Source organism: Carcharhinus amblyrhynchos, chromosome 10 (genome assembly GCF_965287045.1).
Source record: "Carcharhinus amblyrhynchos chromosome 10, sCarAmb.v2.hapA, whole genome shotgun sequence".
Lineage (NCBI taxonomy): Eukaryota > Metazoa > Chordata > Chondrichthyes > Carcharhiniformes > Carcharhinidae > Carcharhinus > Carcharhinus amblyrhynchos.
The window spans coordinates 59,462,792-59,480,018 of NC_137333.1; the positions used below are offsets into that span (position 1 = coordinate 59,462,792).

General features: G+C 39.8%; 1 protein-coding gene and 1 long non-coding RNA gene across 2 annotated transcripts in view; both read right to left on the minus strand.

Moving 5' to 3' along the window:
* Window positions 1-662: 662 nt before the first annotated feature.
* LOC145349378 (uncharacterized) lies at window positions 663-5,560 on the minus strand. The gene is made up of 3 exons (XR_013888071.1): window positions 5,455-5,560; window positions 5,239-5,376; window positions 663-978 (listed from the first exon to the last, which is right to left on the minus strand). It is a non-coding gene; the product is annotated as an uncharacterized LOC145349378 (long non-coding RNA).
* Window positions 5,561-5,563: 3 nt separating this feature from the next.
* The window catches only part of LOC145349291 (RPA-related protein RADX-like), a gene marked incomplete at its 3' end in the record, with an annotated part of 68,117 nt that continues 56,453 nt past the window's right edge, over window positions 5,564-17,227 (minus strand). The window contains exons 12-15 of the mRNA XM_080197798.1: window positions 16,979-17,136; window positions 15,256-15,449; window positions 7,105-7,223; window positions 5,564-5,739 (exon numbers count right to left, since the gene is read on the minus strand). Coding sequence (XP_080053924.1) covers window positions 5,564-5,739; window positions 7,105-7,223; window positions 15,256-15,449; window positions 16,979-17,136 — 647 coding nt within the window. The remainder of the gene's footprint in view (window positions 5,740-7,104; window positions 7,224-15,255; window positions 15,450-16,978; window positions 17,137-17,227) is intronic.

Consider the following 17,227-nt stretch of genomic DNA (forward strand, 5'->3'; position numbering starts at 1 on the left):
GTAATGCAAACAAAATATATCTTTTGCTGTTTATCATATTATACATTCAAAATTGAAATGGAAGTCTTGCTAGCAGTACTATATAAAAATCTATAAGCCACCAGCTGGTTTAGCGGGCATAATGTGGAACATTCTGTGGTCTTATGTAAGATGAAGAAGTTCTAGGTTTGAGCCACAGGCCATGCTAACTTATAGGACATTAGCTGTGAAAAGATTTAAGTTGGTACAATTGGTCTCAGTAAGCCTGGGTAAAGAGAATAAATATCAGCTAGGGTTTGTGTTCCTGACCAGTAAACTGACACTAGTGGATTGAGTGGGCACAGGAGTTTGCCTATAATGCCTATCATTACATTCTGTCTGGTGCATGATTGAAAAGAATGGTCATTTAGGCTAGGTACTGGATTAGCATGTGTCAAGACATATTCAACAAGAGAAGAGTTAAGAAAATTGACAAAACTGAAAAAGTAGAGTTTAGTTTTTACTATTTCCATTGACTTGATGAATATCTGCTTAAATGATTTGTAATGGTATTAAAGACAACTGGCTTAGAAATTTTATTGACCCAAATATTGTGAATAAACTATTATTTCAATTCAGTTTCTTCATATTATCTGGCTCAATAATTCTTAAGCCAACCCAAGAACTACAAATACCCACGCAAGATAAATGCAAAAGTAAATCATACATTTTTGTTACGGTCTGATGTCTAAAATGAGTACTGAAGGGGAGAGAATCCAATTTCAACAATAGATCACTTGTAGCGTATATGTCACTGGTAGTATAAAACATTTTGAGATGTCTTCCTGCAGATGACAAGTACTATAGAAATGCATGTTGTTACTGCTTCAAAATTGTGTTAGATCTTCTCATAGGCTCTGCTTAAAATAACCTCTGTTTGATCATTCCCATGATGGTAAAGATCCAAAGTGCATAGGAAATGTTTTCCATTTAGCTCCGATACTGTTCCCATGATTAAATCTGAGAGAAATCACTGATGTAAATTATAATTTAAAGATATAAAAACATTTACAATATAGATAATTCATACAACAGCTTTTCCCAATTAAATTTTTGCTCTTGGTCTACCTTCATCCTTTTCCATAACTACTCTAAATTTAACTGAATTTTAACATAAGAACATAAGAAATAGGAGCAGGAGTAGGCCATCTAGCCCTTTGAGCCTGCCCCGCCATTCAATAAGATCATGGCTGATCTGTCGTGGCTCAGTTCCACTTTCCCGCCCTCTCCCCATAACCCTTAATCCCCTCTCTTATCAAGAACCCATCAACCCGCTTCTTAAAAATATTTAGCGAGGCAGCCTCCACCACTTCAACGGGCAGAGAATTCCAGAGATTCACCACCCTTTGAGTGAAGAAGTTCCTCCTCAACTCCATTCTAAACTGCCTCCCCTTTATCTTGAGGCTGTGCCCCCTAGTCCTACTGTCTTTTTTGAGCGGGAAGAGTCTCTCCACCTCTATCCAATCCATCCCATTCATCATCTTATACGTCTCAATGAGATCTCCCCTCATTCTTCTAAACTCTAACGAGTACAAGCCTAGTTTATTCAGCCTCTCCTCATAGCTCAACCCCCTCAACTCCGGTATCAGCCTAGTAAACCTCCTCTGCACTCCCTCCAAGGCCAAAATATCTTTGCGCAGGTGCGGCGCCCAAAACTGCACACAGTACTCCAGCTGCGGCCTCACCAATGCCCTATACAGCTGCAGCAAGACCTCCCTACTTTTATATTCAATCCCCCTCGCTATGAAGGCCAGCATCCCATTCGCCTTTCTGACCACCTGCTGCACCTGCAAGCTGGGTTTTTGCGACTCATGCACAAGGACCCCGAGGTCCCTCTGCACCGTCGCCTGCTGCAGTTTTTCGCCACGTAAGTAATAGTCCTTCCTACCATTCTTCCTACCAAAGTGGACCACCTCACACTTGCCAACATTAAATTCCATTTGCCATTTCCTGGCCCATTCGCCCAGCCTATCTAGATCCTTCTGCAGACTCTCCACACCCTCCGCACAATTTGCCTTTCCCCCAATCTTGGTGTCATCAGCAAATTTCGACACCCTACACTCGGTTCCCTCCTCCAGATCATCTATATAAATGGTAAATAGCTGAGGCCCCAGCACCGACCCCTGGGGCACCCCACTAGTCACCAACCACCAATCCGAATAGCACCCACTGACCCCCACTCTCTGCCTCCTATTTGACAACCAATCCTCTATCCACGCTAACACCCTACCCCCAACTCCATGTCCCCTGACCTTCTGCAATAACCTCTTGAGGTACCTTGTCACCATTAAAATGTTCTCTTACTGATAGTCCTTCCACCCAGCCAGATATATTCAGAATCAGAGAATTCTAGCAGCATAGGAGGCCAATCAGCCTATCATGTCTACATAGGCTCTTCATTGAAGCAATTTATCCTGTCATCTTTTCCTTTAATTCCCTGTCATCCTCTCAGCTATGATATCATATTTGCAGGCAATTCTAAAGGATTGGAAACCATGTTGTAGCATAAGGAAGGACATATTGAGGATTGGGGGAGGCAAGTAGGACTAGAGTAAGAAATAGGTTGGGTCAGACTAAAGTAATGCAACAAAATCTGAATTAGGCTTACTGTGAATCACAGAATCCTTACAGTGCAGAAAGAGGCTATTTGGCCCATCGAGTCTGCACTGACCACAATCCCACCCAGGTCCCACTCCCGTAACCTCTCATATTTATCTTGCTAACCCCCCCTGAAACTGTGGTTAATTTAACATAGCCAATCAACCTAACCCGCATATCTTTGGACTGTGCATGAATGTGAATGCAAAGACTGATGAGCTAAAGATGCAAATAGCCACAAGGAAAAATAACAAAAACCTAGCTCATAAAAGAGCAGACTGGGTACAAAATATTCCTTAATAAAGTAATCAGGAAAGATAGGAAAGGAAAAGGCAGAGAAACAGTGACTATGATGATTAAGAGGAATATTACAGTGCTAGAGACAAAGGATGTCCTCAAGGGGCCAAGGAACAGATTTATTTAGTTACAAATCAGAAACATTGGAAGTATCATTGCATTACTGGATGTTTCCTAAAAGCCACTGACTAGGGGAAAATATAGTGGAGTAAATTTCCAGGGAAAAACACAGAGGTGCAAAACTACAGAACAATGATAATGGGGGACTTTATTTATCCTAAAAAACAGAGATGATAACAATGTAAAGGGCAAAGAGGAGGAAGAGTTTCTGAGTGCGTTCAAGAGAACTTTATCAATATGTTCCTGCCTAATGAAGCATTGCTGCTTCTGATGCTGGGGAATAAGATGGGTTAAATGGAGTTGGTATCAATCAGGTAACTTTTAGGGAACAGTAATCAGAGCATCATTAGGTTTAATTAAGCAAAGTATAAGGACTAATCCAAAGTAAAGCTTTTTAATTGGACTATGTTCATTTTCACTGGGGTGAGAATACATCTGTACCACGTCACTCAGAATCAAAGATTGGCAAGGAAAACTGGAATGCAGTATTAAGCAGCCTTTAAAAAGGAAACACAGAAAGTAAGTACAACAATATACTTTTCAGGCTCTCAAGCCTGCATTCAATATGATCATGGCTGATTCTCTATCTCAACACCAGACTCCCACTCTCTCCTTGTACCCCTCGATGCCTTTAATTTCCAGAAGTCTCCTGATCTCCTTCTTAAATATATTCAGTGACTTGGCCTCCATAGCCTTCAGTGGTAGAGAATTCCACAGATTTACCATTGAGTACAAAAATTTCTCCTCATCTCAATCCTAAATGGCCTACAGTGATCCCTTGTTCTAGACCCCCCCTAGCCACAAGAAATATCTTGCCTGCATCCTGTCTGTCCAGCACTGTCAGAATTTTATATGTTTTAATGAGTTCTCCTCCCATTCTTCTAAACTCCAGTGAATACAGGCCTAGTTAACCTAATCTCTCCTCACACGACAATCCTGCCATCCCAGGAATCCAGCTGGTGAACCTTTGCTGCATTCCCTCTATGGTGCGTATATCATTTCTAAGATAAGGAGACCAAAACTGTGCACAATACTACACCAGGGCATCCTTAGTCCTGTACTCAAATCCTGTTGCAATAAAGGACAACATACCATTTGCCTTCCTAACTCCTTGCTGTATGTGCATATTTGCTTCCAGTGATTGGTGTACAAGAACACCCAGGTCCCTTTGTACATCAAAATTTCTCAATCCATTACCATTTAAAAAAACACTCTTCTGTTTTTCCTACCAAAATGGATAACTTAATATTTATCCATATTATATTTGCTTTGTATTCGCAGAAAAGATTTCCAACAATGGTTCCAGGGATGAGGGACTTGAGTTACATTGATAATTGGAGGTGCTAGGGTTTTCTCCTCAAACAGGTTGAGATGAGATTGGATAGAAGTGTTCAAAATCATGAGGGATCTGACCAGAATAGATAGAAATTGTTCCCTTTGGCAGAGGGGTTGCTGATTTAGGGTGATTGCAAAATAACTAATGGTGACATGAGGAATAACGTTTTTTATGCAGTGAGTGTTAAGTGCTGGAATCACTTTCCGAGAGTATGATGGATGCAGATACAATCGAGACTTTTAAAAGGAGAACCTAAAGAGAAAAATAATTGCGAGGTTACAAACAATGGGAGGGAATGGAACCAACTGAATTGTTCCCAAAGAGCTGGCATCAATATGATGATTTGAATGGCCTCCTTCTGTGCTGTAATAACGCTATGATTCTATTGTTTGTGCCCTCAGCTCATCTACCATCTACACTGGTCCCCTTGCATTAAGTAAATACCACTAATCAATTTGTAAGCCCTTTGTTGCCTAATTTCGAGCTCATTTTCTTGACTTTACATAATTTTCTTACTTCTATTTCCAGCTTTACTTTCTTTCTGAATCTACAGTCAGGTTCTATCACACCCTACATTACCCCCCTCCCCACCCCACCCCACTTCCAGCCAAGAACCTAAAGTAGAAATTGTAACTGAATATTTAATTTCAAATATGAAATACATTTTACAAACATGATACAACCATTATGTATGCATTTTCTGAACATTGCATGGTTGGGGTAATGATTCTTATAAGCATCTATAGAAGTCAAATCCTCTCTTTGCACAGTGATAAGGTAATGAGCTGTGAAACAAATATTCATCTCAGATCTTATAATTGTCACTTGTTTATATTCAAGTCAAGTTGAAATGCAAATATTTATATTACCATTTAAGAGCAAAGCCTCAGAGGTGCAACCACCAGACAACATGGAAATAAATGTGGTGTCATTTATGGAAGTGATGAAGCTCTCGTCAGTTATCAGTGGTAGGAATACAACATCCATGGCAATTTCTTGATTTAGATCTGTAGAAGGTAACACAATGGTGTTGAACAGAACCAGGCACGAATAATTCCAAACTGATCAAAACCATAAATACATACCAACAATAGTCAATGAATAATAACCATGACTCCAAGCACTGGCAAAATCACAGGCACTATTGCAGGAGTCATGAAGAAAAGAGGCATATCTTGAAGGATGAAGGTTATGCTGGTTCATTATTGCTTCTTTTTTTGCATACTCAAACCTTTGGGGACAACTTTCGGGGAGAAGGTGGCCAAATGACAAGCATTCTTTCACTTGACTTTTAATCTCTGGCCACTTTGAACTTTCCCACGAGTAACTCAGAAAGTTGGGTTTTGTAAGTCCATCCATTTCAGAGACATCTAAAAGAAAATGTTAAAATAAATTTTCATGAAAAGTTTAGTAATGATAATTAATCTTCAATCTTGATAGGTAGTAGCATTACATGTTTTGCTTATGTGCCACAGCAAAATATCTACAATGTTAGTGCAAATTTATTTTATTTTTTGAATTAGACAAATTTAATGGCTACGTTGTAACAGTAAATTGGACTAATTGTTTTTTTTAAAAAACAAACCACTTATTATGAAACCTGAAAGCAATTTAAGTTCATTTAAAATATACTAATTATTGCTAAACTGGAATAAAGTTTGTAAACAAACTTCCTTCTAGAATGAAAATACTGCAGAATTAATTCTGTCTACACATTGAGACAAATATGTGTTTTGTACCACAAAATATACCATTTTGTACAACTGTTTCCATCCATGGGAATTTAGTTACAACATTTCACAACTGTTCCTGTTGCTTTGCCAATTTACATATCAACTATGCTGATAATATACTGCTTTACAGCTATTTTTCAGTTATTAGTTTGAATATATATGTTACTTAAATCAATTACAATAAGTAAAGCCTTGTTTATTTTGGTTTTCATATTTATTCCCATGATGTTGGCAACAATAGTGTGGGATTCTCCCATTTTGAGACTAAGTGCAATAACAGGTGGCTTCAGCGGCACCTGCTGATCAGAATGATAGGGTCCTGTGCTAGATTCTGTGTTGGAGCCTCAATAATTATGCACAAGTAAGTTCCTCTCCAACTCTCCTTACGGACTTACAGCTGATTGGTCCACATGCTCTCAGCATGCTCAGGGTTTGAATGTGCCAGCACCATATTTAAATACCAATCCAGCACACTCGTATCACTTGGTCTAGCACTGTCTTCATCAGAAGGCAACCCAGAGGGAACAGACTAGCAGTCTCAAGAAAAACTCTGAAACAAAAACAGAAAATGCTGGAAACGTTTCAAGTCTGGATGACCCTTTGTTAGAGTGGAAGGCAAAGAAAATAGGACAAGATTTATACTGTAAAGGTGTTGGTGAGGGGAGAGGGGGAGTGTAATTGACCAAGACATCAAGACAAAAAGATAAAGCGAATGTAAATGTTGATGATAAAAGCTGAGAATGGTGCAAAGAGTGTCCATTAAGAATAACTATCTGGAACCCAATATATTTAAGTCAAGCCTGTTTCACAAAATTTGATGTGGATTGATTTCTTTCTTCTTTATTTTGCTACTGAGGAAGTAAATCACAATTGGTTAACTTTGTTTAATTGAGAAGGATATCACATCTGTAGGGAACTTCCATGTTTTAAATATTAGTGTCACATGTGTAACTGTTATCAGCAGCACCACTAGAAAAGATAGCCCATATTAAAATAACAAACCTTCATCAGCAGTGAAATATTCATCATCTGTTTCTTCATTATCGGACAATAAACTTGGATCAAGATCAGAAGCAGGATTTTTCATAGTGGATGTCTGAATAGCTTCATAATTATTGGATCTACAATCAGTAATACATCCTGTTACTCTCAAGAATGCCAAAGTTATGCAGGTTAAGGAGAGAATTAGAATACATATTTTGTAAATGTTCCAGTCAATTGCTTAAATAAATGCATCAGTTTTCATGATACAAATACTATGCTTGCAATGTTGTTGCCCTTCTTATGATGGACCACCGATCAAAACTGAGATCTTCCTGTCCTGCAAAACTCACTAATTATGCCATATCAACTGAAAAAACTGAAGTCTCCATCGTACACTTAAAAAAAGAGTCATTTACAAGTCATTAACTTATTCTAGTGGTTTTCCTTTCATTTTCTTTTCTCCTCTCCAAATAAATTAATTTAAACTGTCTTTCAGTGAACAGCCATCTATCACTTTTCATCACGTCATGGTGGCACAACGGTCAGCATTGCTGTCTCAGAGCGCCAAGGACCCGGGTTCGATTTCCAGCATGTTCTCCCTGTGTCTGTGTGGATTTCCTCCAGGTGGTCCGGTTTCTTCTACAGTCTGAACAATGTGCTGGTTAGATGCATTGACCAGAAGAGGCGCTGGAGTGTGATGAATTTCATAGTAACTTCATTGCAGTAAGCCTTACTTATGACTAATAAATAAACTTTAACTTAACTTTAAAATTACATTGTATGTAGCAGACCTGTACCAATCCCCCTATCACTTCAACCACCACACTGATGTCTTCAATGGGTTGTCACTGCAATTTTGATGCTGATAGCATCACTGCTGATTGTGCCTTTTAAATATACACAAGATGCCTAGCTACTTGCCTGGCTCATCTGAAGTCATGGCACACATTACTCAACTGAACCTGTTTCATTCTTTTCTGTGATCCGACTTTCCTGACAAGACCCATGTTTGTTAGCTATGCCTAACTGTGGAATGAAATCTCTACAGTGCAGAGAAGGCATTCAGCCATCAGGTCTACACAAACTCGCTGATGGAATATCTTATCCAGGCTCTATCCCCACCCTATCCCTGTAACCCCAAATTTCCCATGGCTAATCCCACTAATCTACACATTTTGGCATACTACGAGGCAATTTAACATGGCCAATCCACCTAGCTTGCACATCTTTGGACTGTGGGAGGAAACAAGAGCATCCGGAGGAAACCCAGACATGGGGAAAATGTGCAAACTCCACACAGAATTACCAGAGGTCGGAATTGAACCCGAGTCCCTGGCACTGTGAGGCATCAATGCTAACCACTGTGCCACCATCCTTGTCTTGAATTGAGTGGAATGCTAGGCCATTGCAGAGGGCAGTTAGGAATGAATGAAAATGCTGTGGTTCTGCAGTCACATATATCATAGAATCCTTATAGTACAGAAGGAGGTCATTCGGTCCATCAAGCCTGCACTTACACCAGGCTCTACTCCTGTAACTCCATATATTTATCCTGCCAATCAACCTAACCCGCACATCTACGGACATGTCGACCAGACCAGGTAAGGAAGATAGATTTCCTTCCATATGGGACATTAGTGAACCTGACAGGTTTTGCAACAATAAATGATATTCGTGGTCACCATTCCTGAAACTAGCTTTATATCCAGATTAACTGAATTTAAATTCCACCAACTGCCAGGAAGGGATATAAACTAATTTCCACAGGACATTAGCCTGGAATTCTGGATTAATAACACAGTGCTGCTGATGCTCCGTAACTACTGTACTCTCCTCCTGACAATGATAGGCCAAAAGAAAGCTACTTGGCAATGACTGATGATCATTATTCCTGAGACTTAGCAAGAAGGCATTTGCAACATCTATTGCAGCAACTGCTGCAGAGAACTCCTCAAATAGGAATGGCGTTGCTTGAAATCATTAAGGTAAATACAGCTTTCAATTTTTTCCTATTCCCTCTGTCACTTATCAGGCTACCACAGCAGATATCAAAGAGTTTATTTTCTGACTCCTTTGTAGAACAGGCACTTGAAGATCTGAAAATCTGGTTTGGATCTATTTAATTGGATCTGCTGCACGTGAACACTGAGCACAACCTTCTGGGTGACCCTTTTAGACATATCTAAAGTGGGCTTGCTGCAAATAGATCAAAGGTTTCTTTAAATATTGCAATCCATTTAAATAAAGATGGTAGCAGTTTCCTGCCTGTTTACAAGAAGGTTGAAACACCCACTTCCTTTGTCCATCTGGTGTGGGTCTATGGATAATGCAATTCTCAGGCTATTTAGCCATCTGTCTATTTTCCAGTTTTACAAAACATTAACTTAACTTTTTACATTTATCTAAATGACTTGGATGATTGAAGGTATGGTTGCTAAATTTGATAGTAACAGAAAGGTAGGTAGGAAAGTAAATTGTAAAGAGAGCATGAGGGGGCTACAATGTGCAAGATGACCACATGTGCAGGAAGCTGCAGCTACTTGAAATCTGTGGTTTGGACTTTGAGCTACAACTGAAGTTACAGTGGAGTACCCGCAAAGCTCTTTATGCATAGCATGTGCTGTGAGGTGGTCACCGCAGATAAAGAATGCAGTAAGGGACTGGGTGACTCCCAGAAATAGTAAAAGCACTAGGCTGATAGCACAGTAGTCCCCTGGGAAGATCTCCCTCTCTAACAGATTTTCCATTTTGGATGCTGCTGCTGGAGATGGTTTCTCAAGGGAATGAAGCAAGAACCAAGTCTGTGCACCACAAGTGATTCAGCTGCATGGGCACAGGAGGAAAAACTGTGGCAGATGTGATGATACTGTGCCTTTAAGGAATGCATTTATATCATATTTAAAATTCTGATGTTTTGCATGTTCACAGCTCACACGTTGAGAATGCAGGCTGATGATTGATATTAGCTCATTACTTATTTCTTTTAATCTGAGTTGATACACTTTTGTTTACCTGGTTTTTCCCTGGGGTTTCAGAATAGGGTTTTGATCAGGTTGGTTGACAGATAGTCATGATAATGGATGGAAATAAGCTTGCAGAAGAGACAGTGTTTTTAAAATCAAGAGCAGTTTCTGCCTGGTTCTGAATGAAACAGGAGGTGCCTTTCTGTCTCTCTCTGGAAAATGCTGCCTGGGGCAGTCAGAAGGCAGTTTTCTCTCTCTCTCTCCACAGACGTACAAAAGGCTCTAGACTGTTAACAAGCACAAGCACATAAATCTGTGGATTGTGAACTGATTTTAAAGAGAGGTTTTAAGTCTGTAAGAGGAATATTGTTTGAAAGGGAACTAATAAGAGATGGACTAGCAGATAAGAATTGTAACTTGTCATATTTATGTGTTGCTCAAATGTTAAACCAATTCATTTGTACAGTTAAACTGTATTGTTAAATAATGTTTGTTTTGATAAAAGCTTTCGAGTGTTCCAATAGAGTCACATCTGGGATGAAACATCTTATCCTCACAATGCCAAAATAGCAAATAGTTGGGGTCTAGTCTAATTTCATAATCTACCTTGGGTTTCTGATCTTGTACCCTAACACAGAGTAAAAATGACTGGGTAGTCTATTATAAGGGGAACAGATGGATGTTTCTGCAGCTGCAGACATGACACCGGAATGGTATGTTGTCACCCTGGTGCCAGGGTCAAGGAAATCACTGAGCAGCTGCAAGATATTCTGAAGGAGGAAGGTAAACAGCCAGAGGTTGTGGTCCTCTTTTTACCTATGTCATCCACCAGGTCCTGAAAGCAGAATGCAGGACCCAAAATAGTAATCTCAGGTTTATTCCCAGGGTGATGTGGAAGTGAGATCAGGAATAGGAGAACAGACCAGATTAATGTGGTTGGCGAAATGGTGTAAGAGGGATGGATTTAAATTCTTGATGCCTTGGAACCAATTCTGGGTTGCACTGCAGCAGGATAAGGACCAATATCTTTGCAGGGGTAATTGCTAGTACTATGGAGGAGGGTTTAAACTAGAGTGACAGAAGGATGGGAAGCCAAGCTGGGAGGCACATAAGAGGGAAGCAAAGATAGAAATGAAAGACAGAAAAGTATAAAGCAAGAGTACAAGGCACAGGAAACAAGGACCAGCAGCAAACAGGGCCATAATACAAAAAATGAGTGAAAAACTACTTAATACATTTTAAAATCTTTATGACTTCCAAACTTAAATCTCACAGCACTCTGCTCCTGTTGATCCTGAAGTTGCTGAAATCCTCCTGTCCATGACTGGGTTTCGCTTCCTTTCTACTGTTCCACAATGCAAATTGCACTCCCACCCTGTCTTTTCCCTACCTGTTTCCCCTGCGCAAGGAGTTCTGACCCAATAGGACTCTGGCAGCATAGCCTTGCCAAACTTTGTAACTTTATTTCATCCACTCTCATTGCTCCTCCCTTCCTGGCATGTGACGATGGCTTCCTCATTATCTGTTGGAGTTGCACTGAGCTCCCTTTTGCTTGCCATCTCTTTTAATTGGGCAAGATTCTGAAGCACCATGATTTCCATGCAACATTAGTAAAATTCAAAAGCACCTTAAAATTTATATCAATTGGCTAATCAGTTGTCTTAATTATCATCCTGACATCTCCATATGTGATGCCCAACCTCTATGCCAGCTGCCATCTGGAAAAAGTGAAAATGACTTGATGACATCCAATCTGATATCTTATGTCCTAAATTATGCTTTCCCCATCCTCTAAAAGTGGCCTCTGCCATTATCCCGCATGGATCAGGAAAATCAGCAGAGATTAAGCTTCAAACCCAGCCTATAATGACTAAATTATTCACTTAATCAGCCAAACTATGGAGTAAGGGAAGGGAAAAGAACAATTTCTATTTTTAATTCAGATATATCTTGAATTAATAGTCTCACCAGAGGACAATTCATTGTTCATATTATAGCTAAGATTTGACCCATCACTGAGATATTTATTTAATAGAATAAAAATTACCTGTTCACAATTATTTTGTTAAACAATGGCCTGACCATACCTAAGAGGTAAACCAAGGAAAGTATTGTCTCCGAGTATTATGTGAAAAAATACTTGTTTGAATAGTTATTGCTTTCTAACAACTTTAGCAGATCTATTTTCTACAACACCACACATATGAAAATATATCTACGAGCCAGTTGCATATTTCAAGGCCTAATTTTGTGAAAATCAGAGCCCTCTGAACTATATTGAATGAATCAGGTATCACTACAATTTTAGTGAAATATAATTTTGGCATTGTTGCCTGACATGTTAAATACTTGCGTAATTTCCCTTTCACTTCACTTTTACCATACCTGTAATTCTTTTTCAATTTTACTTTTTCTTGATTGCTGTGCAATCATAGAATCGTAGAAATTTACAGCACATAAGGACATTCAGACAAATAGGTCTATACTGGTCAAACGGAAACTATAGATCCAAAATCCACTTTTTAGCTCTTGGTCCATAGTCTTTGGGTTACAAAACTTTGGGTGGGATTTTTCTTCTGTACTCACCCTAAGACTGGAAAATCCCACCCAAGGTCAACAGACCTTTGCATAGTCCATGTCGCTCCCACTACAATTCCCGTGGCGGTCAGAATGGGAAAATTCCGCTTTGCAAGTGCATTTGCAAATGCTTTTTAAATGTGATGACAGTTTCTGCCTTTACCAACCTTTCAGGCATTGAGTCTTAGGCCATACCATTCTTTGCGTCTTCCCCTCCGATACTTCTACCAATTAATTTAATCCTTGCACCCATCCCAGTCTGTTTTTTGATCTCTCCACTAAGGGAAAAAAGTCTTTCCTATCCACTTTACCTAGGCTCTTCATAATTTTATACACATCAATTAAATCACCTCTCAGTCTCCTCTGTTCGATAAACGGCAATTTCAACCTGTCCAGTCTTTCCTCATAGCTAAAATTTTTCAATCCAAAGAACATCCTTGTAAAGCTCCTCTGCATTCCCTGCTATGCAATCACATGCTTACCATAACTGACTAGAATTATATATGGTACTTTGGCTGTGATCTAAACTAGCCTTTATACAATTTCAGCATAACCTCCCTGCTCTTATTTACAATGCTTTGATTAATAAAACAGAGTATCAAATATGCATTGTTAGCTGTCTTACCTACCTGCCCTGCTACCTTCAGAGATCTTTGAACATCCATGACAAGATCCCTCAGTTCCTCTACTACTTTCAGTATGCTACTGCATACTCTCTTGCCTTGTTTAGAATCTCAAAATCCATTACCCCACGCGTCTCCAAATTGAATTCTGTTTGGAAATTTTCTGCTCCACTGACCAGTCCATTGATATTTTCTTGCAGCTCAGCTTTGTTCCTCATCACCAAACACAACTTTTATATTATCTGCAAATTTTCACTTATGACCTCTATGTTTAAGTCTAAACCATTAAAACTTACCACAAAAAGCAAGGGAGCCAGTACACCAATGGAGCCACATTTGAAGTCACAAAAGTTACCAGTGACTCCTACCACTGCGCCAATTTTACATCCAATTTGTTAATTTCCTTGGGTACCATAAGCTTTTACTTTTCTGATCAACCTACCATATTGGATCTTGTCAAAAACCTTGCTAAAATCCATGAAAACAATGTCAAACACACTACCTTCATCATACCTCCTTGTTACCTCCTCAAAAGATTTAACTTTCCCTAAACAAATCTAGGACAAATGTGTGATTAATCTGTGCCTTTCTAAATGGTATTAATACTGTCCCTCAAATTTTTTCGGAATCATTTATCCACCACCTGGTTAGGCCAATCGACCTGCAATTACTAGTCCATCCCTTTCTCCCTTTTTAAATAATATGTTTGCATTCTTCTATATCATGTCAGTGGCCAGGAAGGATTACCAAATGATGGTCAGAGCCTCTGCCAAATCCCTCTTTGTGCAACAGCCTGCGGTACATTTCACCCGGGCCTGGCATCATATCTACTTCCATAGCTGTTCAATCCTTGATAATTTCACTCTCACTACATTTATATTACTTAATATTTTACAGTCCTTTTCCTATACAATGTTTGTACTGGCTCCACTTTTGTGAAGACAGAAGCAAACTATTTATTAAGAAAAATGCTCACATCTGCCCCCTTCACACACAGATTATCTTTTAGATCTCTAAGATAGAGACTTAAATATGAGGAACTTGCTCCAACATGCTATGCATGCATCCACCTTAATCTTTATGTTAGTAGATACTTCTCCAAAAAAGCAATAATGCAGAGTTGCCATTAAGTTCACTTGGACCTCGGTATTTTCTAGTGGATTCTTCGGTTGCTTTCAGCTTCCATGCTTTTATGTGAACCTGGTTTCAAAGCCCTTGGGCGCTGATTCATAAGGGCACCCTGATCTCAAAGTCTACTGGGAGACCCTGCTCCTTCCCTCCAAGGACATTGGGATCCGCCTTCCTCATTGGCATGGCTCGCTGGCATGAGGGCCTTTTCGATGGGTTCTCCTTCCTGATCCCTGACATGCTCCACCCATCCATCATGATCTCCCCACAATGACCCCGACCTAATCCACCACTGCATTACCTCCCCTGTATAGCTCCCCCATCATAGCACCCACTCAGATGCCACCCTCTTGACACTGCCACTGGCACACTGGCGGTGCCCAACTGGCACTGCTGGGGAGCCTGGTAGCCACTGTCAGGGTGTCTGGTAGGCATCCGGCCATGACCCCGACCACCAAGAAGATTCAATGGCCTCTGAGCACGCCCCACAGCATGGCCACTAATGGAGACCAGTAGTGATTTTCTCCGTTCTTGAGGTGCCCCCGAAGGCCAGAGAATCCCGTGCGCAGGTTATGCATATTTAAATGCTACTCTTAATATGCTAATCAGCCTCACGCCCTTCCTGGGCGTGATCCAGTTTGCACCATTAGAAAGGGGCCAAGAGAATTGCAAAATGTTTGGCATTGGAATTTAACCTATCTTTCGACCCGCACACCACTCTCCAGGATTGGCACAGATTGTGCCCTTCATCTACTTGTTCATTAGATTATTAAAACAGGCCTTTTGTAGTTACTTTTATGCAAAAATGTCCGAAGTTTAACTGGCTAGTAGATAGCATTTACTTTCATTATCATCTGAGGCAAATAAAAATAAATTACCTAAGGCTGTAATGATCTCTTGCAAGACACATAATTTCTTCTTCAGACTCCAATATTTGCGTGAAACTTTGAAAGGTCTTACTGAAGTTATGTAAATAATCCTGTTTTGACGACTGGTTGTCAGCCACTTTGGCTTGATATTCATTAGATGAGTATTTGTCTAGATCATTATCAGATTTTTCAGTCTGCAAAGGCTGTGTAATTCATAAATTGAAAAAGTCAAAGCACGGTTAAAGATTTCAATTAACAACTAGATTGGACCATGTTGGGCAGAATTCTCCACACCTTCCCACAGAGGGATCTTCCAGACCTGCTCAAGTCACCTCCCACTGATTTGATTTTGATTTGATTTAGTATTGTCAAATGTGTTAGTATACAGTGAAAAGTATTGTTTCTTGAATGCTACACAGACAAAGCATATTGTTAATACAGAAAGAAATGACAGAGTGCAGAATGTAATGTAACAGTCATAGCAAGGGTGCAGAGAAAGAAAAAAACTGCGGGTTCCCTGACAGTACCAAAGGCAAGGAATGTAAATTGCCATCAACGTTGGCGTGGCCAGAAGATCCCGGTGGCTGATGGTCATCCACCCTACTGCAGGAGGGACGGTGAATTCCCTCCATTGAATGGTATTAACTGGAGACCAGAGAGTAGTCGTCTGCTGGCTGGAGAGCTGGTTGGATTCCCATGTCACCAACTTTTGGGAAGACCCTCTGAATTAACAGCCATTTAGGCATTTAACTCAGCAAAAGCAGGTATTCCTGAGGATCATGGACCCGGGAAGTGGAAATCCCATTCCTCAGAGATGTGGTCAATCAGAGGCTGACAGCTGTTCATTGTTCAGGAGTACTACGCAAAAGCAATGGTAGCTGCCAGCAGTACAGCCACTTGAGGCCCAGGATCACAGGGGGATCCAAATGAGTGACTGAGGTCAAAGGGAAGGGGGATAGCAGCAAGCCCAGAAGATGGCTTTCAGCCATTTTCACGTTCCTCAATCAAGCACTGAATGAGTTCGCCCACCCCGCCCCATCAGCACACAGAACGAATGGGTGAAATTTGAAATAGCAATGTCTGTAGCAGGCTAAGTTTAAATCTGCTTCTCTGACTTCCTTCCATCTTCCACAAAGCAGAAGCAAATAAGTTACCTCAAGCTACATTAGTCCTCTGAAAAACACAGTCATGTAAAGAAATCTGGATGTTTCAATGCAATCTTCCTACAAGTACTGTGCATATAAAATGTACAAAGGCTTCAGGAAGTATATGCATTAATATATATTTGTTAAGAAATCAATTTTTAAAAAGTGTATCAAGCTTCCAGCTGATGAAAAAATTAAAAATGCTGATTTCTTCCTAGAAGGAATCTGCAGTCAGATTATTCTAATATGCTACCAATCCAATGTGTTGATAAGTTTTTAGGATGCATGCTTTCAGGGTGACAAAATAGATTAAATTTTGTATTTCTTTAGAAGCGGAGAATGGAAGGCTCTTTAATTTAAAGTCAGACCAAGAAGACATCATCACCGTAGTCTAAACATTCATACAACAATTTATGAAATTTTCATTCTTCTCAGTATTCTACCTGGCTGCACCCTAGTAACTGTTTTCTATTTTAACTTGGGAATGAAGGTGAGATGGACCAAAAGTGATGAGCAAGCTTGAATCACCTAATCACATGAAAAATCAGAAAGAAGATACAGAGGATGGGTATAAATATGGTTCATACCTGGGTGGATTTCTTGTCCATTAAACATCCAATGGAAGTGGTGTGTGTAATATAGTTGACAGCAGTAATGATTCCTTGAACAACTATATGCTTATGCTCCCTATAATGTAAACTTTCTATTTTTTTCTTGAACTCCTGCAATGGTGTAAGAGTGATCTCTGTAATGTTGAATGGAAAAAAAAGTATAATTTATTATTATATTGCATAAGGAAGAATGCAACAAAACAAAAAATAAAAAAAAACTTGCAA